The following is a 26,673-nucleotide window of genomic DNA, read 5'->3' as shown; positions in this document are numbered from 1 at the left end:
ACAGCATGACGCTGCCTATGCATCATTGTTGTTCAAAGCAACAATGTCAATGTCATTTAGCAGATGCTTTAGTGCAAAACGACATGCATCTGAGACTAAGTACAACACAAGGAAAACACATCGGTAAGTGCAGCTTGTGCTCTTGTGAACCTTCAGTGCAGCAGATTTTTTTGTAGCCTTCCCCACAACTGTGCCTTGCAGCAATCCTATCACTGAGCTCTGCAGGCAGTTCCTTTGACCTGATGGCTTGGTTTTTTGCTCTGATATGCATTGTCAGCTGTGAGGCCACCAAGTTATAGAAATTTCAACCCTTTAAGAATTATATCATTATTTTAGGTTACTTGTGCAAATTTGTTGCTTTGATTTTGGCTTTTCATACCTCTTGGAGAGAGAGGGGACAGTGGATGGAGTTGGAAAGAGAAAAGAGAGAGCATGAAATGAGTCAAGGCTTAGAGTCTAACCTGGGCACTCACCTCAAGGACCATAGCCTCTGTGCATGGGGCATGACCTAACTGCAAGATCAATCGGTGCCCTGTAAATCTAATTCCAAATAGACAAAGCTTTGCCATCCTCTTCTCCTGCAGAGTTTGGGCTACAAGCCTAGGTTTGGGCCTAATAGCACAGGCCGTGCACTTTCAGCTTACAAAATGAAAATGTATTTCCAGAGTTGGTGTAAGAAGTTGTGTTACTGCTAAGAAATATGGGGTTGTCACTAGGACTGCAAATCAACCTCAGCTAATCAAATTATGGACTGTATGGCTCCTAGTTGAAGGAAGATTTCACAGAAAAGATTTGCAAATTAAGAAATTACAGGAATCAAATTGTAAATTATTGAAAAAGTTCCTGCCTAGTGAGTTGAAGAAATAGTTGTGTTATACCTAATTGAATGTTAAAAGTGCATCTAACTGATTTTACTCTTAAGGGCCTCTTTTGACTGTGCTTGTGTGCCATGATGCTGCTTTGGTGAGCAGACAATGGTCTATTCATGCATAGATTTTATAAATACACACTGTTAATGGAGCCATTAGCAGAAGCTTTTCATCTAACTTGCATACAATTAAAAAAACATGAAAGAAAACACTTTTTGGGCTACTTTTCATTTATAATCCCATGCTCCTTTTGCACAGGGCCTGAAAAATAAACACCAAAAAGCTTCACTGGACTGGTTTAAACTTGCCACTTTGTTTCCAAATGTTGAACTCAGACTGTTTTTTCTCCTTCATATAGAGACAGCATCATCATCTCTATAACCAACTGTGCGACCAGCGTGTATGCCGGCTTCGTCATTTTCTCCATCCTGGGCTTCATGGCACACAACCTGAACGTCCCTGTATCAGAGGTGGCTGACCACGGCCCTGGACTGGCCTTCGTGGCTTACCCAGAAGCCCTCACTCTGCTCCCCATCTCTCCACTCTGGTCGCTGCTCTTCTTCTTCATGCTCATCCTTCTGGGACTGGGCACTCAGGTGAGGATGGAAAACCTGGGCAGGTGTGTGTGTGAGATGGAGACTTATTTCCATAAATGTAGTGTCAGAATGTCTTCACAGGAGGCCTGGGATTTAGTGTCTTTGCGTTTTAATAAACTATCAGTGAATCGAATCATAGCCTGTAAATTGAGACTTAAACTGAACAGTCAAAAATGTCATTTTTGTACCGCTTGTTGCCTAAATTGTCGAATTGAAAGAAAAAAAAAAATCAAATACAGTCATGAGGAACCTTTCAAGACACCCACCTTTATCCATCCATAAACCTTTCCCCTCTGTTGTTGTAGTTCTGTCTGCTGGAGACTCTGGTGACGGCCATCGTGGATGAAATCGGCACAGACTGGATCATCAGGAACAAAACTGTAGTAACGCTGTCAGTGGCGATAGTCGGATTCTTACTAGGAGTGCCGCTGACAACACAGGTAAGAGAAAACACATTAAAATCACGTCTTTTAGCACTGTCTTTTTACCCAAAGTGAACTCATTCTCTGTTTTCTGTGTGCAGGCAGGAATCTACTGGCTGCTGCTGATGGATAACTATGCTGCTAGTTTCTCTTTGGTCATCATCTCCTGCATCATGTGCATCTGCATCATGTACATTTATGGTAAGAATTTGAGTTTTTAACTTAGGCTAGGAAATAGTAATAGTATTACAAAAATACTATCACTATTTTTAAATTAAAGTGTACGTGCACCTTTTAGAATCTTTTCTCTTTTATTACTTCTTAATCATCAATTTAATGTAAACAGAGATATCCTGTTTGGTAAAGAAGACAATTCATTTGATTGAAAATCTCCTAAATTCTAGACAGCAGAGCGTGGCAGGGGCATTTAAAAACACAAAGGGAGACATCATAAATATTCATCTGACTTCACTGTGCCAGGCCATGACAAGTGTTTCTTTGGATTAAAAAGAAATGAGGATTTATTTTATTTTGGTTTGCATTTGTACAAGTTATCCACCAATATTTTGGCAGGGGAAGTTAGACTTGTAAGAAATGTGTAACTTGGCAACACTCACCGCTCTGCAAATGTTTCAGTGAACACCCATGATAAGACTGGGCACAGCTCCCGCTGCTCTCTGTTAGACTTGGTACACTTAGTGTAAATTCGAGCCTAGATGTTGGCTGTAGCACAGCACAACATGAGAGGTAAGACCAACTTTATTTTCACCCAGCTGGTGCTTTAGCGACTCCAGTAAATGTACAGTAAATGTCGGTGTGTTTGAGTCAAGCAGAGACAAAAGGAAAATGAAAGCACAGGAGAGGATTAAACGCTTACACATCCGTCACTGCTTGAATTCCTGTTTATTTTCTTAAAATCAAAACTATCAAAGCTGAACTGAAGAACTTAAAGTAAACAGGCCCATGGAAAATAATATTATAGTAAATAAAATTTGAAACTAAGGCAGAGATCTTGGCACAGTCCAGCTTACAGCTCACTGGGCTCTGAGACTAGAAACCCCTTTTTCTTTTTCTTTTTATTTGTACACTTAGCACCTTAAAAAGCTGCAGAGCTGAATTAAGATATTGATTTTCCCCTTTTATATGCACTTTATCACTGTTAAAAAAGTGAAAGATGTGTGGTGACAGACATACAAATGTAAGTCCTGCAGGATAACAGTTTATACTATCAGATACTGGATCATTATTAAGAATTACTTAGTATGCAATTTATGTGACATGAAAATAGTACAACTAAACTGTATTTGTATCCCTATTCTTTAGTATTGTTGAGTCAGTTACTTCAATCAGAAAAAAAAAATCAAATCAGCATACAGGTGACAGTCCAATTGTCTGATATCAAAGATAAAATTCATGCCAGAGTCATCCCCCAAATCTGCACAGGGGGAATTATTACGGAGCTTTCTAGAAAAAACTTGTGTCTGAAACAGTAAATTCTGATGGCTGCAAAGATTAAACCCTCCGGTGAGGATAGTATGGAGAATCCCTACCTTTACAGTATCCCACAGGCAACTAGACATGACTAACCTGGTCCCTGGTGCTGAAATATGAACGTGTAAAACTGTAGATGGTGCAGATTTTATGCAGAAAAACACATGCAGTTTAAGAATTTTGAAGCTCATTCTTAACCCTCTGGGGAATCTCAGAACCAATTGGGTCCTTTTATATATATCAAATATTTACAAAATGAATCAAAACTTTATAGTTCTAATTGGAACTGAAGCTAATGAGAAGATTTAAGCTTTGAAAGAGGAAAAAAGGGTTAATTCATATTATTTTTAGCACTCTTTCAGCAGGGACCTTTTTGGTTCCCAGGGTCCTAATTGTGAGTTTTTGAAATAAACCTGTACTGCTCAAAAAAATAATAATGCAACAAAATTAGTGTTGTAATTTGTTGACATTTACAAGGCTGTAAAGACTTTACCTCAGATATTCCACTCTGCAATTCAAAATGTATATTTTGTATTGTTTTTTTGTTTATGTTTGTTTTTTGTTTTGTTTTGTTTTGTTTTTGTTAAAATAGGGAATGCTATTATGACAACTACATAAAAATGTAAAATATATCTAAAAAAATGAATAAAACGTTATATTTCTGATTAGGGCTAAAGCTGATTAAAAGATTTAAGCAATGGGAAAATATATTAATTGATAATATTTTTATAGCACTTTTACTGAAAGGACCCATTTGGGTCCCAAGGGTCTCAAGTGTGAGTTTTTCTGGAGGGACCCCAGAGGGTCAATCAAGCGTATCACATCATCAATTCATTGTACATTGCACATAAATAACAGTGAAGTAATTAACAGTGGCATTTTCAAAGTGAGCTAGTAGTTTTGTCCTCATCTGTAAAGGTCATTTGGCCTCATGTTCACCCTTTGCTTATAAATGTGATGTCTTCAGAATGCTTTGAGGGATTATTGCAAACCTTGCACATGTCCACTCTGGATCAAGGATGTGATTCCATCTCAGAGGTTGACGATCAAGGTTGTTGGGCCTTGTATGCATCCCTTACATATGGGCGTAATATCTCAAGAATGCTTTAAGGTTTTCTTAAACTTTGCACCAATGGCAGCTTAAACTCGAGGATAAACTGAAGCCAAGGGTAATGGTCGTTTGGTCTCATTAGCACAATCTCAGGAATGCTGTAAGGGGTTTTCTCCAAACTTTGCAGAAATGTCCACTCTGATTCAATGATGAACTGATTTGATTTTGGAGGTCAAAACAAATCACACTACCACAGAAAACCACCCCTTCCCTTGTTCTTGACCCAACACTTTACTTTCATTGTCTCATAATTGTTTGTATTGCAGAAACACCAGATGGTTGTTGGTGTTACAAACTTCTTTCACATTTAAGTACATTACATTGTTTTTAAAAATGTTTCTGTTTGTATTGCAGGCCACAGGAACTACTTCAAAGACGTTGAGATGATGCTGGGCTTCCCTCCTCCTCTCTTCTTCAAAGTGTGCTGGAGATTCATCTCCCCCGTCATTATCTCTGTAAGAACACACATTCATCCAAACACGGCCGATGAGAGCAGTCTCAGCTATTTAACCTGTAATCAAAATGTAACCAAGCTCCGGATACATAAACATGTTTGCAGATTTAATGCAGGAAAAAAATAAACATGTTGATTGACGAGGTTCATTTGTTGCTGACGTTGCGAGAGACCTGACCTACATTTGAGCTGCAATCAGTGCTAATCTGTTTGGCTGCAGTTTGCTTCCAGTATAAAACTCTAAGAGAAAATCTTTCAGTCTGGGAAATGGACGCGTGCAGCTGCTATCAGTGGTATTTCCCAAGCAGGCAGTGGCATTAGCCCACTAAGCTGCTGAGCCAACCAAGAAATGCATTGTTGTGGATTACTGGTCAGATTTCAGACACTTTTGTTCGTGCTTTCATTCCACTTCACAGATATATGACGGGCACTCCCGGCCCTTGATAGAACCAAGACCAGGCTCACATTCAGGAGCAGTCAGGACTTTTAATCATTATTACCTGCCATTTATAATAAAAATATAAAAACTTAAGGGAAGGGAATTCCTATTCAACACCAGCTATCACGGTGTAGACATGTGTTTTGATGAAGTTGAGCTCACAGGATGCCATGTTATGAGAAACAGATTTTAGAATACAAACCAAATCCAAAAAAGTTTGAGCGCTGTGTGAAATGTAAATAAAAACAGAATGCAATGACTTGCAAATCTTTAAACCCATAGTCTATTCACAATAGAACATACATAGCAGATGTTGAAACTGACATTTTTCACCATTTCAAAAAAATATCAGCTCATTCTGAATTCGATTGCAGCAACACATCTCAAAAAGGTAGAGACAGGGCCATAGTTACCATTGTGTAGTATCCCCTCTTCTTTTTTTCACTTTTCTAATGCAACCCCATACCAGCAGAGATGCAGGCTTCTCAACTGTGTGCTGATAACAAGCTGGATGGTCCCTCTCCTCTCCTGTAGTGTGACTACAGTTTTGTTCCTGTCCACAGGACACACAACGTCTTTAGTTTCCAAAAAAAAGTTTTTTGTTTTTTTTTTGTTTTGTTTTGTTTTTTATCTGACAACAGAACAGTTTTCCATTTTGCCTCTGTCTGTTTTAAATGAGCTTTGGTACAGACAAGACAGCAGAATTTCTGGATTTTTTTATTTGCATGATACAGCTTTAACTTGCTTTGTGGATGGCATGGCCATCTGTGTTGACAGTCAATGATTTCTGGAAGTGGTCCTGGGCCCATGCAGTGATTTGCAGTCAATGCAGTATTATCCTTCTGTCTTTTTGCCTCGCACACAGATATTTCTCCAGATTCTCTGAATCTTTTGATCACATTATGCACTGTAGATGGTGGGATATTCAAAGTCTGTGCAATTTTACATTGGGGAACATTCTTCTGAAATTGTTTCACAGTTTTTAGATGCAGCTTTTTGCTCATTGGTGAACCTCTGCTCATCTTTCCTTCAGAGACTCTGCCTCTCTAAAATGCTCCTTTTATACCAGTCATGTTACTGATTTGTTGCCAGTTAACGTAATTAATGCTCCTCCAGTTGTTTTTTATTAGTAACACCTTTTCAGCTGTTTGCTGCTTTATCCCTTCTTTTTTAGATGTGTTGCTGTTATCAAATTCAAACTAAACTAGTATTTTCAACATCTGATTTGATGTAAATCATTGCATTCTGTTTTTATTTACATTTTAAACAGTGCCCTAACTTTTTCAGAATTGGGGTTGTAGATGATTACATCTGTGTTTTCAATTAAGCAATTTCCCCCCACTCTGTATGTAAAAACGTAATCTCCATAAATTCTTACACATTCCCTCCCTTCTTGTGCCTTTGCAGTTCATCCTGATATTCACAGTGATCCAGTACAAGCCCATCACCTACAATGACTATGTGTATCCTGGCTGGTCTCTGGCTATCGGTTTCTCCATGGCTCTGTCCTCAGTGATCTGCATACCTATCTATGCCCTCTACAAGATCTCCAGGTCACCAGGAGCCACTTTCAGAGAGGTACAGCCATTAACCACAGCTATTTATACACAACAATACTGCTTTGTATGGGATGGGATGTTTGGCAGGCTTATATGTTTACATGAAATTAAACATGCAAGCCTGCTTCTACCACAGCTTTTAACTAAAAACTACTGTAGTCATCAGTCAGTTTGTGTCTACAGGGTCAAATCATGGTGACTCTTTACAAATTGAATGGATTCAAACTGTACTATTTGCTACAGAGAGATCCAACATTAACTGGACAAAGAAAAACATCTTGGCAGATGAACGGAGAAAGAAACAGTGAAATCTACAGACAGGGAGTTGAGGAGGTCTTCATCAGTAGGTGGTCTGCATCAACATCTAGACAAGATCGAACAAGCTCTTCAGATACAAAGTTAATGACATGATTTAATATAATGTATACTAGTACATCCACATAGACACAGAGAGGGCAGTAAACAGGAACACAATGCATCAAATCCACTTGTCAGACTAAGCCGTTAATAGGTAAAAGAAAAGGGGCTGGTCAAAGCCTATGCTGGCCCTCTGTGAGTTTTTTGCAAAAGGAAATGTAGTCTGTTCTTAAAGGTAGAGAGGGTGTCTTGCTCCCAGTCCCTCACTGGTTGATGATTTCACTGAAGATGGCTCTGATAATTAAAGGCTTTAGCTCCTATGCTACTTTTGGACATTCAACACTGTCATTCTCAAGGAGTAACATTCACAATCTAAACCATGATGGTACCTGGCTTTTTAAATCCTTATGGATAGGAAAGAAGGGATTTTAAATTTAATGATGGCCAAAACATGAATCCAGAGCAGAGTGATATTAAGGAAATATGATCTGAGAGAAGCCTGATGAATAGACGCTGATGCCAGGCTGATGCAATCTAGAGCAGCTTTATCTAGGAATGAAAGTTACTGGTTATAATGTTTAAAATTCCTCCATGGCTAGTCACACTGTTTAAATTTTGATTATCATTAAATGTGTTTGCCATAGCAGTACTTTAATATCAAGGTAAATAAAGTCCAGACAGCACACAACACAGGTTTGTTTACCAAAAGTCTGCATGTGATGTAAAGAACAAGTTCTAAGGAGGAAGAGACTGTAGCTGTCTCTCTAACCTACTCTTTGTCCATCTGTCTGCACTGTCTGACAGAGGGTGGAGCTGAGACAAACATTCAGTGGATCAAGAAGTAGCACCTCAGTAGTCTTCATACAAAGTCCAGCACCTCTCTAAATACGTGTGTCTATGTGTTTCCTGTGAAACAATCAGAAAATAGCTTATTTCTCTGTATCAACATTTTGTCGTTTTACATATCCATTGCATGAGACATGACAGTCCAGAGTCGGTGTTTGGGATGTGTCCATGCAGCATAATTTGGCCAATGGCCAATGTTTGTTAACAGGTCCAATATCAGCTGATAGATCAGCTGTTGAAGTGATGCATCCGTGCTGATAGCCATGATAACTTTGGTCACTGTAATCATGATATGAAACTTTGATATTTTCACATCTCTAGTTTTATCAGTGGATGATGTTTCTCTTAGATCTACAAGGCCAAGCACAAATGTTTCAGTTCTGAGTTTAGTAACAGAAAAAAAATTGCAGGTTTGTCCTTGAGACATCCTTCACATTTAGGAGGTTAGGTGTTTCCTAAAATTACAGAGAAGGAGCATTCATGAGGGGAGAAGAAATCACCACAACAGTTATGAATTGCAAGTAAATTGGCATTATTAAACAAAACAAACAAAAACATCTGAAGCAATTTTAAAAGGAAATGCTGAAAACTTCCTCAGAATTCCAAGTGGAATTGCTCAAAAAGAATATGTGCATTTGTTTCAAGCCAAAAAGCAGATTTTCCCCAATGGTAAGAGACTATAAGCTGTTTGAAACAACTCTAAGTTTTGTCATTTTGGTATGTTTGTAAAGTTGATATTTGTAGTTTCACATGAGTCAGCTTGTGTGTTGGTATTGTTTTCATTAAGATTGGACTTGATTAGATTAATTTTAACTTCTGTTGTGAGTTCCCTTCATAATTAGTCTGCTCTGAATTAGGACCGAACGATTTCAGAAAATAATCTAATTGCAGTTTTTCCCTAGAATTATAATTTAGTATGTGATTATTTTTTAAATTCCTCAACTTGTTTATTTTCAACAAATGCAAGTGATAAATACCCCTGTATTAAAGGGATGCACCAATGCCACATTCTCCAGACCAAGTATGATTGCTTACATTTGAGTTCTCAACAATACTGAGTCCAAATACGAGTATTTGATAATACTATAACTGTTTTCATCAGATGTCCCTCATCCCTCCTCCTGGCGATTCATTGGTGCATTTTAGTCTCTTCTCCTTTTTCATAAAAGCAATTTACATTTTGCACCCATGTGTTATTCAGGATTTGGGAGCTCAGATGTACGGCTGTAGAGGGTTATTTTTTCTTACTTTTACAAAATATAACTATCTTGTCTCTTGTTGATCTTTGGCTGGCCCTGATTGGTTGCTTATGCAAAGAAAACATTTGTAGAAGAAATTGGGGCGTTGTGATTTGGCTGACAGGCTAACAGAAAGTTTGTCTTTTACCTCCAATGTCAAACTAGAGGACTGATAGCAGCACCACTATGTTTTTTGTAAAAAAAAAAAAAAAAAAATTAATAAATATTCATATTATCACTGATTTAGCAATATGGATCTGTGGTATCAAAGCTCTGAGTAAACACCACGCTTTGGACCTGGACTAAAAATGTTCTGGAAGGGATATAAACTCTAGAAGCTGTAGAACAGCAAAAAGGAAAGCTTCAGGTTGCAATTTGCTTTATAGAGATCTGTGCTATGGTTGCTGAGATATTGTACATAACACATGGGATACCGCCTGAGATGGTCAGCGATCCAGCAGGGTTTGGAAAGTTAATCTAGGTTAAATATATAATTGCAAATATATTGCCACAAATTGTTGTATCAAAGGGAATTGTGTCATTCTCATTGTCATAGAGAAAAACTGGATTTTTTTGTAGGTTTTTCTAAAAGAAATGTAGAGCATAACATCTCTACTGCTGAAAAAAGTACTAAAGTGGTGTTCTGACATACATTTTAGGTTAAAGAAATACTGCACATTCTACAGTCTGAAAATTGCAATAGGATATATTGCAATTCAGAACTTAGACTGAATTGCAATATGATATATTGCAATTCAGTCTAAGTTCTGATTAATTGTTCAGCCTTACTCTGAATTACATGTCCCATTTTCATCTCCTTCCTCAGCGGTTGAAGAACGCCTGCAAATCACATCCAAAGTGGGGCCCTGCCCTTCAGGAGCACCGGACAGGCCGCTACGCCCCCATGGCCTCTGAAGACACGGTGGAGGCTCGTCCCCTCAAGGAGAAGGAGGAGCTGAAGGAGGAGCAGAAGGAGGAAGAGAAGGAGAAAGAGAAAGAAAAGGAGAAGGAGAGAAAAGATGAGATCAGCCTCACCATCCAGGGAAGCAACGGCTCCACCAACACACACAACAACCCAAACCCCAGCGCATAGACGGCACCCTTTGCTCTGTCAGCGCCACCGTCTCCCTCTTCTCCCCCTCCCTTCTCCTCCATCCTCACCCCACTTTCCCACAGTCCTCTGTGGGGGAGATCCCATTCGCTGGAGACCTTTACATATTGTAAGGGCTTATTATATCTATCCTAACCTCTTCTATCTATCTGTGTATTGTCTCTAGATAAACGAAGAAAAAAAAACGAAAGGAAGAAAAAATTGGGTCATCATCCAAAAGATTTGTGTGTATGTCAGTGCGTGCGTATGGGTGGGTTGTTAATTTGTTACACATAATTTAATAATGCAGTTTGTTTTTTCCTTTCCTTTTTTGTAAAACTTGTACATGTCATCTTCATATGCAGTTAGAGGTACAGTAGATTGTGATGCTGCACGTGTTTGTTTTGTGCATGCAGCAACATAGAGACACACACTGTTCTCCTTTATTCTGTTAGCTGGGTGTGATTGGAGTCGGTGACTTTCTAGCAGCAGTGATCGACAGCTGGAGACTTGTAATGACGTGAGGTGCTGTTAAACTGTGCCTGTACTGGCCATTTACAGTGTAACGATGCTGAAAGGTGGAGACAGGCCAGAAAAGGGGCGGATAAACTCATTCACACTCATACACTCACACTATTGTACATTTTACAGCACACAGTGACCTCAACCATAGTTGATCTCAGCTTAAGACTAAGCCTGTTGTTTTTTTATGCTGCTTCCTTCTTTAAATCGTTCTACAGAGCACAAATATTTAACAAACACACAAGATGGCAACTGACACTTAGGGCTGATCATCTGTGGAAATCTTCTTTATGTGTAACTTTTCCACAAAAGCTGCTTAAACGTTAAAAATGTCAATAGAAATGTCAGTAAAGTGTACTGTACCATCTTCCTCTGCATTCACACAGACATACAAGGCATTTGTTCCCGTCTTTTGACTGAAGAGATCCCAGTGCCCATTTCTCAGGGTCCAAATGAAGTGGTTTGTTGTCATTCCTTGCCTGTGGAGACCTTGCCTCTGCAAGGTGGCCTGTTACAAAATAGGGACTGAAACCACCAAACTTTCTCTGAAAAACACCTACACATAAACACAAAGCAGGTGGATGCAACTCTGTACATAGAAGTGCCATCTCTTCTTACGTCTTCCAGGCATTCTTTTTGAGTGAAATGCATCTTGGGATATGGTGTACGAAAGAGGAAAAGAAGCAGGTGAAAGGATCATAAGTGTTGTAGTCTGTGTCTCCCGTGGGTCGTAGCAATCTGCCCCATTAAGGCATGTTACCAAAAACATAACCTGAGTTACCTGAGTCGTGCACATGTTTTTGGTAACATTTATACTGTTTATCTCAGACTGGTGTGGTGTCAGTCAGTGGAACCTTTAATGTATTTACAGGCATTTATTTTTAAGCTCTGAGCCAAGCTGTGACTAGACAGGAAGCAGAGAGATGCAGCTTGTTTCCAGAAGAATAAAATCAACTTAAGTGAATTATGTAGTTTTAAATGTAGCTGTATAGTATTGTTCTCTCAGTATAATTCTCCTTTTTACCTCTCATTATTGTAAAGTAACTTAGTAAATAATTATAAAGACAGCATATGTTTATTTTGTACAAAAAATAAAAACTACAGAATCATAATTAACCATGTTTACCATTCCTCATCTGTGACTTGTTGCTGTTGTGTTGGAGGGTGTGACAGGACAGAGAGGGGCTCTTTAGCATGCAGGGTTGGGTTTCCCACAAGCGTCTGACTGGAGAGCATCCAGGACATTTGTAGCAGCATGTTGGCAGTCTAAATACAGAACAAATACATGAAAAGAGTTTTGTTTCTGTGTGTCGTAGACAGCTGTCTGTGATAACATGTTTCTATGTCTGCTCAGGTGGTAGAGAGATGATGCTTGCTTCACAGCCAGGGAGGATTTTTTGAGATTGCATCAGATTTTTTTGCTCTTTTTTGTTTCAGTATGTCTTTGTTTCTGAGCTGACAAAACATCACTTAAATGGAGAACTGGAGGGTTTTATTCCAATATGAGCACAGAACATATTACTTGATAAACATAATAAAACAGCACACTGAGAATCTGAGGATTCAAAGGTTTTTTTTGGGAAGCATTGTCACTACAGTATTACTTCCTTGTTATGAGTTGAGGAGATTGATATCATTGTTATATCTGTTTTGTCGATGTATAGCCATAGCGAGCAGCTTCTTAGCTTAATTTTAAAACAAACACTGATGAGGAATGGAAAAGCTTGCCTTATGGAGTCCATAGTTTATAAAATATACCAGCACCTGTAAGCCTCAGAAATTACTGTTTATCTAGCGTCTTTTTTAATTTAATGGACCTAGCCAAGCGCTCTTTCTTTCCCCGGTTTCCAGTCTTATTGACAAGCCAAGCTAACCAGCTGTGGGCATTGCCTTTAGACTCCCACACACAAGGTTAGAATTTAACTTTTTACAGTCTTAATGCCAGTTCAAGTCAGCCAGATACTTAAGTGTATCACCTTAAAACCAAGACTAAGGCTTATTTTTTCTCCCAGTTTCCAGTCTTAAAGCTGGGCTAAGCCAACTATAGAAAGGTTAACTGTACTATCTTTGGACAAGGCTAGGCACTCAATTCTATTCTTCAAGCTAGGCTAAGCACACCAGATGCTGGGAAGCTAATTAAGTTACTTTTGATAGAGTCAGGCTAGCTGAGTCTTATTTTTCAGTCTTAATGCTAAGCTCAGCTAGTGGTAGGTTGATTATTTTACACTGGGACATAAGCAGGCTAGCTTATCCCCTCTACTGTTTCCTGTCTCAATACTTGTAACCTACTAGCTAAGCTAACCACCTGCTGGAAAAAGCTGTTTTACTTTACTGTCTTGTTTCCATCATATATGCTAAGCTAGGCTGAAACAGATGCTCTTATAGGTTGATGGTTTACCTTGGGATGGTTCCAGGCTTGCATATCTACATTTACTGATATTAAGTTAAGATAACCAGATGCTAGGAGGTTACATTAACTAAGGTCAGGATTGGTAAGTTTTCTTCATTCCAGTGTCTATGCTAAGCTAAACAGACTAGGTCCTAGTTCTAAATAAGAAACTTTGCATGAAAACAAGCCTACTTTTCCTCCTCTTTTTTGTCTTAATGTTGAGCTTAACGGCTGCTCTTGGGTTAATTGTTTCGCCTTTAGAAAGCTCTGCTAACTTTTTGTCCTGGTCATCAAACTTAAGATTTAGCTAAGGTTAGATATGTTAATAACTTGGAAAACCAGGCTAGCTGATACTGCCTGAAGTTTTTATGCTAAGCTAAGCTAAACAGCTGCTCTCAAATTGAGTGTTTCACCTTCAAACAGCTGCCCTAAGTAATTGTCCTGTTATCAATCTCAAGGATTAGCTATTTAAAGAGATGCAGTAAGGCACAACTTGTTGTTAAGCTAACTACTTGCTAATAGGTTCAGTGTAACCTAGGACAGAGCCAAGCTAGCTCACCTTGTTTCCATTCTTTATGCAGAGTTAAGCTAACCAGTTGCCGCTGAATTACATATTTCATCTTTGGATAGAGTTTTACGCTGAACAGCTACAAGTTGGTTGATTGTTTTATGTTTGGATGGAAGCAGACTAGCTTTTTCACCATGCTTTGATTTGTTTATGCTAAGCTAAGTTAAGCAGATGCTAGCTCCTGCTCCACATTCGGTGCAGACATGACAGTGGTATCAATCTTCTCTTTTAAATCATGTTTCCCAGAATTTTACATTTTTCTTCAATGTAAACAGCGATACGACGCCAGGCTTTTTAGAATTTTTCTGAAACATTTCAGCACAATGTCAGGCTAAATCTGCACATTCTTTTTCTGCCCCAACAATTATGGTTTTTGAAGAGGACAGTGGATTTACATTAAGGTGTAGTTGCTCTATTCTTCCACAAGATGGGGTAACGCTTACACTCAGGGTAGTAAAAGCACAGCAGACTGTGAAGTGAATACTAAGAGGCCCGTAGACACACGACTTCTGCATTAAAAACCTACATGACTTGATGTCAGCGCTAAGCACAGAGCCTAAATAAGGTACTGATAATTAAAAGCACAGAGAGCATTCTGAATCAAGCACACATTTTAAGCAGACTTTAAGTTTTAAAGGAATGTTGTATTGAACTGGCTTGGAGATTTTTAAGGAGTAGTCATGAGTAAGAGGTCCTGTTTCATTTAAAATCATAACAAATTTTGTAGTTGCCTTTATTTGTGATGAAATTACTGTAAAACCAGGTGCTCTATGAAACAATACATTGACACAGAAACATTATCTACTAATCCATATGTATAGCATTGCTTCCTTAAGTAGAATTTATGATCAGAGGAACTGCAAAATGAGGTTTTATATGATGTTGAACTTCTTCTCAGTGTTTATTGGGACAGCTTGTAGCTCAGACTGTTTTCTGTTTGTGATTGAGTGTCTCATGTATTCATGCTGTAGTAAGTGAAGCTTATAGCCACCATGCTATCTCTCTATATACCCCAACCCTCACCATCTCTGCTGGCCCCACAGCTCTTCCTCCCCTTGTACAGTAATGTAAAAATATATAATCGGACTGTGTGTATGCGTGTTTACCTTTGCTTTTATTTTTTCGGGTGGGTTCGTGTGTTTTATTTTCGGGTCGAGGGCGGGCGGGTATTGTTTCATTTTGTTTTTGATTTGTCATTTTTCTTGTAGTGTAATGTAGAAAATGACGTCAGGTGTATTGTGTACTCTGTGTGTAGTGGATTAGCTCTTACTGCTGAGCCTGCATGTAGCGCAGGAGTAGTGTCAGTATTGATGTCAATGTACCTCTAATCTCTCAGAACTAGCCAAGTCCTATTCTGCTAATAATATACAGTCTATCTTTTAAGAAAAGAAAAACATTTTTTTACTAAAAGAAGAGAAAGAAAATTACATATTTTATCTTCAGATTTTAATCATTGTTTATCCATGTTCAATGACTACTTTATGTTTGTTTATGAAGGTGTATTCATAGAAGAAAATAAGATAAAGCCAGCTAATATTGAAGCATTTCCAAACAAAAAGCTTTGGATTGAAACTTGAACTACAGAAGAATGGTTAGTTTTTACTGTGAACTTTGGCGGCTACGTGAAGATGCTTTTTATTAAACAGTATTTCATGAACATAAAGCTCTATTTTACACAGTGCAGTGCCAACATACAGTACACCGCTGTTTACCTTTAATATCAAGTGGCCCTTTATACAGACAGCTTGGCTTTTTCTGTCTAATTGTTACAAAGTGTTATGAAATAAGTGAAACAAAACACCAAAATGACTCTGCAAATAGGATAAATGTGCTTAAATCACCACTTCTGTTTTCATTCAACTCTGGGGCATAATGATAGAATATTAACCTGTTACATTTTGGCAAATGAGACATAAACTTATCACAAAAAGTAAGGGCATTTGTGTTTGGTAGATTATTTACATATGCCATTGGAAAGCCTGTTTATTTCCCTTTTAAATGGCGCCACATTTGTAAGGAACATGCATTTGTGGGATGAGCAGCAGAGCTGAGTATGTGGGTTGCGCCCATGAAAAATGTGCCAAATCTTCTCTGCCACTGCCAAACAGCTTCTTCTGCCATCAATGTTGTTTGGTGGATTGGATGATTGAAGTCTGACGACATACTGAAAAGTTAAAAATTTATTCATGAAACAAACAGGAGCCTCAGTCGAACCAAACACAGCTACAAGAGCCTAGCATCTCCTCCTCATGCTGGTCACCAGCCTGGTCAGACATTGCTGTGGGATGGCATCCCATTCTTCAACCAGCATTTGTCAAAAGTCAACTAAGCTGATCCCACAAGTGTTCAGTGGGGTTGAGGTCAGGACTGCTGGCATGACATTACATCCTCTCCACTACCAAATTCTGGAGGTAGAGTTCGGTCACAGGCTGTGGAGATATGGGATTGCCACTGGTTGCAGAATGTCATCTGGTTATCTCTCAGCATTGAGATTTCCTCCAATGACGGCAAGCCGCATTTTACCGGTGAGGGAGATGCCACCCCACACCATCACACTGCCTCCACCAAAAGATGTTGCACCATCGGTGCAGCTTTTAGCATAGCCTTGACCACATCTTCTCCATATTTTGACCCTATGATCAAAGCTAACGCCATGGGTAGAATCTGGACTCACTGCTGAACATAACATTCCTGCACATATTCAGGTTCCAGTGCACATGTTGCAATTGGCGCCTGAAGGGTAGTCATGGCAGAATCAGCTGTTTGTCATTGGCAGAAAGGATCTGACAAGTTTTTCATGGGTTCAACCCACATACTTAGCTCTGCTGCTCATCCCACAAATGCATGATCCTTAGAGATGTGGCACCATTTAAAAGGGAAATAAACAGGCTTGACAACGATGTAATAATTATGACCAAGAAGATCATCTACTAAACAAATTTCCTTACTTTTTGTGCCAAGTTTATAATTAACAAGTATCAACAACTATCTGGCTGCCAAAAGAGTCACTTGGCCCTCCATATACGCTGAAAACAACACAAATATTGGACTCATGTCTATAACACTGACATAATATCGCATGCCAATATTATACACCTAGGTCTTAGTGCAGAAAGTTGTCCTTGTTGAGGAGCGTGAACTAATGAAGGCTCAGACCATTTTCTACAGAAATTCACAGCACAACTGCTCTACTGTACTAAAAGACAAAACTGTGATTCACCTTGTTTCTGTGGTTCTTTGTCCATCACAGAACATTACCTCTTGAATTTCTTACTACTGCTCATAAAAGCATAATCTCACTTTTCAGCACTTTAAAGAAATCATTTTATTTTTTACAAGCAATGGGAAATAAATATATAACTACAAAGATGAGTCACACTTCCATTTTTGAAAAAAAAAAAAAAAAGAGAAAACCTAAATGTCCAGGTGTCAGTGGACAAATGCTGTGTTGTTGCTTTGCCAATGTAAACTGTTGTTTTTGGAGGAGTGGAGAGGAAAAGCACAAGTGAGAAAAGAGAACACAGTTCTTCTCGATCATATCTATCTGTCTATCTATCTAACCATGTCTGTTCTTGTTCTTCAACCTTTAGGGCCAAAATCCATTGAAATGTCTTAGTCCTGTCCGCTGTATATCGTAAACTGTTGAATTACAAAATGGTAAATAAAATCTATTTTAAAGATCAGTGTGCTGCTTGGCTCTTCTCTTTTTAATGATGGGTTGCAATGTTTTATCCTCACTTTTATCCTCACGCATTAACTTGACATTTTTGATGAAATTGAACAAAACAGTCAAATGTTTTGGTACATTACCTGAGGTGTATGGGGAAGACTGCATGTCATGTGGGTTTTAATGGCACAAAAATTTAAAGAAGGCAGAGAGGATGTTAAAGATGAATGTCCTGGGGGCCCATGCACATCAAAAAATCATGAAAACGTTCAACAAATTAAACAGATAGTTTAAAATGATTGAACACTCATATGAAAGACAACAGAAATGGTCTCCATCAATAAAGAGAAAGTTTGGAAAGTTTTGCATTAAAATTTGAACATGACAAAAGTGTGTGCCAAAGCTGTCCCAAAACTTCTGAGTCCTGATCAAAAGGAAAAAATAGAAGAAAATTTGTGGAGACATTTTGGAACAAACTGAAGAAAATCCAACTTTTTTAGGATTACATGCAATAAAAATGTGATCTTCCAATACGATCCTGAGACAAAACGGCAGTCAATGCATTGGAAAACATCATCATCATCACCACGGCTGAAGAAACCACGATAAAGCAATTCCAAATTTAAGGCCATGTTGATTGTTTTCTTTGACATTAAGAGTATCATTTTGGAGGAGTGGGTTCCAGAAGGGTCAACGGTGAATCAACACTCTTATGTGATATTTCAGATTATTCTCCTCCCACTTTAGTAACTCTAGTGTTTAGTACATCTTTACAAAGAACACATCAAAAAAGAAATTGATTTAGAGTAGAATATTATTATTGAGAGTATTTGATGAACAGATGAGGACTGGGGTCAAAGGATTGTTGGATAAGTGGAGAGGAGAGAGAGATAAATGGATGATGTTGATTGGCCTTGTGTAACTGCTAACCTCACTTTAAGGTCATCTAACAAAGTAAAGTGTCAACTCTTTCAAAAAAAAGTCTGGAAATGAAGGATAAAGTGTTATTGAAAAGTAATTGCCTCTTTGCCGCCTCAGCATGCACAGTTCAGCTTAGGTTAAATCATTTAGCTTTAAAGTGAATATTAAATCAAATGTTCTCTTTTTCTAGCGTTAAAAGCCTTCAATAAGAGAGAGACAGTATAGAAACAGGAATGCAGACAGTCTGTATGACTTTTAAACAAAGAAACAAACCATGACTTCCCAGACGTAAACAGATCTAAGAGGAATCAAAGAGGCCTTTAGAACCACCGTTTCCATAAAAATTCTACTTTATATGAAATCCAGTGTTTTACAACAAGCAGTCTCAGGTTCATTGCAGTTCTGTTTATGACAGTTGGAAAGCTTAGATCAGGGGTGTCAAACTCATATTGAGTCCAGGGCCAGATTTGCTCCAAAGAGAAGTCCTGAGGGCCGGACTGTCTAGGCTAGGACTGTGAAAGTCAATCACCGATTCTGAATTTAGGCCTTACCTAAGAGCTTAACAAGCTCAGCATTTAAACATAAACAGTCAACCTCATTTTCACCATTAGTAAAATATGAAAAAAATATAAATAATACTGATAATAAATCATTTTGAGATGAAAAAAAGTGAAAATGATAAGTTTAAAGTCTCAAAGTCTGAGATAAAGTCAAACTTATTAGTTCAAAAGGTCAAAACATGAAATTTAAAGGCAAAATAATGTTTTTAAAAGGCAAATAAATGAGACAGAAAGTCAAAATCACAAGTTTAAAAGGTAAAAATATGACTTAGAATTTTGAATTGTGAATCTTGAAAGTCAAAACATTAAAAAAGTCCTAATCATAAGTTTAAGTCAGAATTGTGAGATGCAAAATTGAAAATATAAAACGACAACATTAATTGATTTTCCCACCTTCCTGACTTTTTTTTCTACCTTCTTTTACTTTTTACTTTTTCAGATTTTTATAATTTAACAAGGAAATTTTTATTCATAAAGGCCAGATTTGGCCCCCGGGCCTTGAGTTTGGCACCAGTGGCTTAGATATTTTAAGAAACCAGAAAGACAGGTACAAAAAAGTACTTGGAAAATTTCAGGTGTTCACATACTTTTGAATAATAATTTCCAGAAGAGCTTGATTTCACACATTATACAGGGAGTGTTTTTTAACAGACAATTCCTGTAAAGCAGCACCTTTTTGCAAACACTGTGTGAACAGGTGACTCCACAGGCCGTCATGTTATGACTTTTCCACTAGATGGTGCTGGAGAGGCTAAGTTGATGATTTTCTGTGCAGGGTTATGTCAGACCTGTTCTCCAGTTTCAGACTGAAGTCAGTCAGTATTTGAAACTGTACTGGTGCGTTCAGAAAGTCACAGAGAACCAAACTTTCAAACGGCCCTATGAGGGGCTCTCCTGATTGGTCGGCTGATTGTCCAGTCGGAGAGACACCTTATGGTTTCTGATGCTGAGCTGAGACAAACTTTCACCTGAAGTTTTTGTGTGTTGTGGTAAAATTCTGACCTTAAATTCAGCACTTCAGTATGGTTTAATGATGTGCTCAGGATGTCTGAAAGAGCAACCTGAGATATCCACATCCTAATTGATGAACTTTTCCAACCTCGCTTTCTACACCAAAGGTTAAAAAACAAAAAACTTTGTTGATTTGACTTTATATAACCTCAGTGGCAGGTGAACCCATCGACAATCACAAAGCATACTTGCATAATGCTTGAAACACTTTAATACTGACAATATGTCATGTTCAGGTAATAATATGGAGCTATGACTTTATACTCATATTGCTCATAACATTAGCATGATGTAATGTTGATGTGACCATTCTGTAATCACAGCACTGAGTCTGTGTGGATAGGTCTCAATCAGGCTTCCACATCAGGACACTTCAATTTTACTCTATTCTTCTTTGCAAAACTGCCCAAGATTGTCCCTTTTTAAATCCACCCACAAAATCTCAATTGGATTGAGGTCTGGGCGTTGATTTATCCAGAACATCACCTTGCTGTCTTTAAATCATTTCTATGTAGCTCTTGCTGTATGCTTCGGGTCACTGGTGGAAAATAAATCTTTCCCCAAGTCGTACTTCTCTCGACTGAATAAGATAGACCTCCAGGTTTTTCCATTATTTTGCAGCATTCATTTTGCCCTCTACCTTTTCAAGCCTTCAAGGGCTGGCTACTGAGAAGCATCCTCACAGCATGATGCTGCCACCACCGTGCTTCACTGTGGGGATGGTGTGTTTGTGGTGATGTGTAGTGACCACCTATCATGACGTCTTGTCTTATGCCTAAAAATTACCATTTTGGTCTCATCAGACCAAAGAACTTTCTTCCATTTGACCATGGTGTCACCTTTTCCTGAACTCTGGCCAAGATTTGTTCTGAGTTCTCCTGGGTAGCAGTTGTTATATGCAGAGTCCCTCCCATCTCAGCTGATGAAGTGTGTAAGTCCTTCAGAGTAGTCATGGGTGTCTTGGTGGCCTAAGTGGCCTTCTTGCGCCGTGTCTCAGTTTGTGAGGACGGTCTGATCTAGGCAGATTTACACATGTGCTAACCTCTTAGATAGCGATTGGGAAAGGGCAGAGCATTTGAAAAAAAAACTTGGAGGGTGATTGGATGAACGTTATGTCTGTCACATCTTTACAGGCCAATCAGAGCAGCTTTTGTCGTTTTTGAAAAGAACACAACTCACTGCTGTTCTTTGTTCTTCTTTTAACAAAGAAATGTCCTCAAGTTCCGATAAAACTGGCGCTTTAGCAGCATCCACGCTAATGTCTTCCGCCTTAGTTGCACCTGCCTCTTGTCGCTGCTTGCATACGTCACAACTCCGCCGTGCCTGAAAGTACTGCCCCTCATTGCTGATTGGTCCTGTCACTTTCAAACCGGGCACAAACGGTTCAGACGGGAGCTTTGCAAGATGGATTGGCCAGTGAGAAACACAGAAACGGGCAAATCCATCTGCTTTGCAAGTTACACATGTAACCTTTCATTTCTTGATGATAGATTTAACTGAACTCTGGGGGACGTTCAGTGCCTTGGATTTTTTTTTTTATCCATCCCCTGACTTATACTTTTCAATAACCTGTTGCTTGAGTTGCTTGGAGTGTTCCTTTGTCTTCTTGGTGTAATGGTAGCCATGAATACTGACTAGTGACTGGACCTTCCAGACACAGTCTGGAGTCTTTTTATTACAACCACTTGAGACACATTCACTGAACTCAGGTGATCCCCATTTCACTAATTGTGAGACTACTAGCACCAATTGACTTTTTTACTTTTACTTTTAATTTTTTTTTTGTCATAAAGCCAAGTTATAATAATTATAATTGATTTATAAATCAATAGAAGGGTAAAACATCCAAGGGGATGATTACTTTTTACAGGCACTGTACTGAAATGTCCACCTTAGAAGCTGCCATGGTTGTTTCTTCAGTCTTAAATAAATGAAATAAGAGCAGAATAAATAAATGACAAGAGCAGAGAAGAGGCTGCTGTGTGATGAAGATGATATGTATTGCTTTGATGTGGCATTTCTCCCACAGTACCGCGCATTTAAATGCACATATCTGTCAAAAAAATTGAAACGTCGTTTAAAAAGATCAACAAAAACATACTTGAGTCAGTGTGAACATGATCAAAGGTCCAGTGACGAGCGATGTGCTGTCTGTGGTAACAGGATGAATTCAGTAAACACCAGTGGAATAATCTCATTACTGTGTGGAGGCAGAAGAGGGCAGCATGACTGCAGATCTAAAAACTACTTTAGCACCATAACACAGTATCAAGGCAACGCTGGCATAGGGAATATTTTAAAGATCAAACACGGCTTCAAACAAGCAACCAAATCATATATCACCATAAACAAGCAGCAGGTAGATTTATGAGGCTGTGTGAAGGACAATATTGTAATTGTTTTCAGGGTTCAAGGTTCACAGCTCAGCTTTATTGTAATACAGGGCTGCACAATGAAACGCAGTGTAGAGCAAACCACACACGTAAACAAAAATACACAACAAGGACTAAAAATAATATTCTATGTTTGCAGATTATAAACAGCTACTCCAGCACATAATAGATGAGAGCCAACAAAAAATACATGGTCAGTGTAAAATGAGAGTTGTATTAAAAATGAGATGATAAGATTAGGTTTTGCAAAGGTCAGACAAAGATAATGGTATTGTAATAAGCATAACAATGCCAACATAATTGGAAATATTAATTTAAACAGATGCACTATGCATAAAATAATGTGCAATCATATCTCATCAATCACATCTAAAGTTTTTTTCTAAATGCGCTTTAAAGTAAGAGACATCCAACTACACCAGACACCAATTTAAAAAAAAAAATGCTAAAAATTTTAAAGGCTTTTTGTGTTCCTTTGGGAGGAACAATGTTTATTTCCACCCACATTACATCAGTGTGGGAGGAAACATACTGAGACTATTCTGGTTATTCTTAGAACCTTCTGTTTCCGCTACATCTAATTGTGTTTTTTTCCTGTGAAACAGAAAAATATATATTTCAGGTAAGCTTCTGTGAAGTAGAAGTCCACAATGTTTCAACAGTGCACATAATGTTGGCCTGACTACTTAGTGTAGCATCCCCATGAGTACTGAGGCTATTAGCACTGCAAACCTGAACGCCCAGGCTGAAATCGTGGCTCAGATCTGTTTTGTCCTCGTGTCTGGCTGCTCACTTTTTAAATGTGGTCTGTGTCACATTCAGAACCAGCCGTGACCTTAAACTGACCCTCGAACAACAAAGAAGTCACTCAAAAGCATAATATTTACAGATGTAAACATGGCCACAGCTGAAGGAAGCACGGCGTACGGTTTCATGTTGAAAGTGAGGAGCAGTTTTCTGTATGAGCCGGAAATAATGAGGGCGACATTTTAATGATGCTTTTGGTAGAGCAATAACTGCCACAGCGTCAACATCCCACGTATTTAGATGTGGTTAGTCAGACTGAGGTTACACTGCCAAAGACCAGATCTGTATCTGAATCAGGGCTACTTATGAAAGAGGCCAGAACCTGTAAGATTTCATCAAACAGTCCTTTAGAATCATATTTGAGTTGTAGATGAGAAAATAATCATGTCCAAAAAAGGGGAGAAACCCAGGCACTCCAAACACAAACAGTAAAAATGAGAAAGGAAATACTTCAAAAAGCCTTTATTGTGATGGCCAAATCATTTTAAAAAGCCAACATGCTTCGACCAAATCGGTCTCTGTCAGGGCTAACAAACATTTATAGTGTGGTCACAACTCTACAGACTGCAGCCAATGACAGACAGTCACTTGAATCAAAGGGAAGAGAAGCCAGGTGAGAGTCTTCACACAGGGCTCCCTAATCAGGCATTATGGTCTGGCCTCTCCCAATACCAGTGACTACCAATTAGAGGGAGCAACAAACTCAGAGAAAGGCAATGCAGGTGAAACCAGTTACAGAGTAATCAGCAACAAATTAAGACACACAATGAACCTAGGTAATCAAAAATACAATTAAACAATGAACCAAATGATAATTTAATGAATCCTATAATGCCAACGATTCTTTCCTGTGCATTGAAAGTATTGAAAACCTAGTATTGAGGAAACAGAAGCTCAATCAAAGAGAAGCTTTCTGGATCCATCGGCTGGATGCTTTAAGATAGCCTGGTTTGAATGAGGATTTGGATCTACCATGTTTTTCAATGTATTTCAGTGTGTTTGTGCTGTTTCTCACAGACCTATTCATTGGATATTTCTGTTTATGCTTGTTGTATTTGATGAGGCCACACCATAATGCCTGATTAGGGAGCCCTGTGTGAAGACTCTCACCTGGCTTCTCTTCTCTTTGATTCGTGTGACTGTCTGTCATTGGCTGCAGTCTGTATAGGGTTGTGACCACACCACAAATATTTGTTAGCCCTGATGAAAACCGATTTGGTCGAAGCATGTTGGCTTTTTAAAATGATTTGGCCATTACAATAAAAGCTTTTTGAAGTATTTCCTTCTTCATTTTTAGTATTTTTGTGTTTGGAGTGCCTGGGTTTCTCCCCTTTTTTGGACATTCCTTTCCCCTGTTCTCCAAGCGCAAGGAACATTTGTTTATTACTGAAGCACCAGAGTCACTCTGAGCAGCCAGTCAACCCCCCTCCTCTGTTCTCTACCGAGAAAATAATCATACTTTAACCCTTTAAAGGCACTGATTAAAATACTTTGAAATTCAAATTCAAGCCTGAGAATATTATTGGTGGACATACCAAGACTTTTTAAACTTTTGACACTCATATATCTATATTATTATGATGATGATGGTGAAAAACAAGGCCAATGAAGTAACCATACGATTCCTTGCCTTAAAAAATCATGAAATGTATGCATAATAAAATACTAATAATGGAAATTAAACTTACATAGAGTCTAATAAATGTTTACTTGCACGTTAAATATTAGGCTATTTAGTTACAAAATTTTACAAGACATGGTGAGTTTGTCTTTAGATTTTGACTTCTTACAGAGGAAAGACATGACCAGCTTCAGAGTACTGTGAAAGTGATAGTGGTATCATTACTTTTATCTCATAATTCCATCAGGAGACCTGTAATATTCACAAATATTGCATTTTAGCAGTGACGAGGCTGACTCTAAAAATAAAAAACGATTCTTGCCATTTAAGTTTAATACAAAAATTAAAATTGTTATACTGTTATAAAACTAATTAACTCATTAAAATCACAGATATTTTACTATTTACATTTGTTTTTTATTTCCAGCAGAAAATGTAAAAAAAACAACACAAATTAAATCTTTAAATGAATTTAAGCCAAAATAAGGCTCATATACAATAAAGTGACCAAAAAAGCACACATTTTTTATGATTTATACCTTGAAATTTGTATAAATTATTAAAATGTAATCTTTAATTTTGGTCCAAACATGTCATTACATCCTTCCACACAACAGAGAGCTATTATCCTACATTATAATGAGTTATTTACCAAGACTATACCTTTAGTGTGATCGCTAGATGAACTGGGCATATGTCTTAACATGGACGACATTTTAAATCCCTAAATGGGTTTTTGTAAAAACATGATTCCTCATTTTTCCTGCTATAATTTCAGTTATTGCTTCAAATCGAAAACAAACAAAACCTAACATGCCATTTAGCACTACTGTTCACCTCTATAATGTGTGAGTTTCATCATCCTACCTTGGTAATTATGCAGGGACATTTCTCTGGAACCAAATGAGACAGAAAACTGCATTTTTCAAGTTCTGGAAAAAAACAGAACATTTAAGACGATCTGGGCCATTGCTGATTGGTCAGATGGTGTGATGTCATTTTCTGTGACATGACTGATCTCCAGTGGTTGGCTGAAGAAAATCATTCTGGTTTTTCTGAGAGTTAGGAGTCCACAAAGGATCTTGACCGGTGTTCCTTGACCTATAAAAGGTTGGAGGAACTAAACCATCAGAGCACTTTTTTGGCTGACCGCTGAGGTCAGCCCTGCAGATGGCTCTGTCTGTATCTGACTGACTGACTGACTGAGTGATGCTACTTCCACTTTCAGAGTCAAACCATAAAGAGTTGGGTTTGCTTGTACTGAAAGCCATCTGTAATGTCTGCCTCCACTGTGTTAACTAGAGCCATACATACAGAGTTGCGCTATGGACGGGGTTTAGTTGTACTGAAAGCCCTCTACTGGCTGCCTCCACTGCTGGAAATACCTCAGATATAGCTTTAGCATTGCATCCTTTTAACTAGAACTGCACCACATCTCTATATGTAACCCTAAAAGCTTTTCATGTTGGGACACATGTTTTCACTCTTCTGGGGACCTGCTTCAGCATGAGTATAAGAAAGTTAAGGGGGAAAGGGTTTCTTGTTGTGTGAGTGCTTAAATACAATGGCTGCTAGTGCAGTGGTCAGCTTAAAATTAGCTACAGCAGCACGTTTTCCAGAAACAGACAGCATTCCTAAGCGCAGACAGCAACACTGAAAGCTTTCTGTGACAGAAAAGATGTTTTCGTTCCACCCCCGGTCTGTTTCAGTATGGGTTTCCGATCATGACGGTCCAGTATATC

General features: G+C 38.4%; 1 protein-coding gene across 5 annotated transcripts in view; it reads left to right on the top strand.

Moving 5' to 3' along the window:
- Window positions 1–17,631, top strand: part of slc6a9 (solute carrier family 6 member 9) — a 145,568-nt gene extending 127,937 nt beyond the window's left edge. For all 5 annotated transcript variants that reach the window (XM_041803126.1, XM_041803127.1, XM_041803124.1 and 2 more), the window contains 6 exons: window positions 1,228–1,465; window positions 1,771–1,905; window positions 1,989–2,088; window positions 4,844–4,944; window positions 6,790–6,960; window positions 10,209–17,631. In XM_041803126.1, the coding sequence (XP_041659060.1) occupies window positions 1,228–1,465; window positions 1,771–1,905; window positions 1,989–2,088; window positions 4,844–4,944; window positions 6,790–6,960; window positions 10,209–10,475 (1,012 nt within the window). In that variant the 3' untranslated portion in view covers window positions 10,476–17,631. The remainder of the gene's footprint in view (window positions 1–1,227; window positions 1,466–1,770; window positions 1,906–1,988; window positions 2,089–4,843; window positions 4,945–6,789; window positions 6,961–10,208) is intronic.
- The last annotated feature ends 9,042 nt before the right edge of the window (window positions 17,632–26,673 follow it).

Source organism: Cheilinus undulatus, linkage group 13, assembly GCF_018320785.1.
Source record: "Cheilinus undulatus linkage group 13, ASM1832078v1, whole genome shotgun sequence".
NCBI classification, from domain to species: domain Eukaryota; kingdom Metazoa; phylum Chordata; class Actinopteri; order Labriformes; family Labridae; genus Cheilinus; species Cheilinus undulatus.
This window is presented reverse-complemented; position numbering and strand designations above follow the sequence as displayed.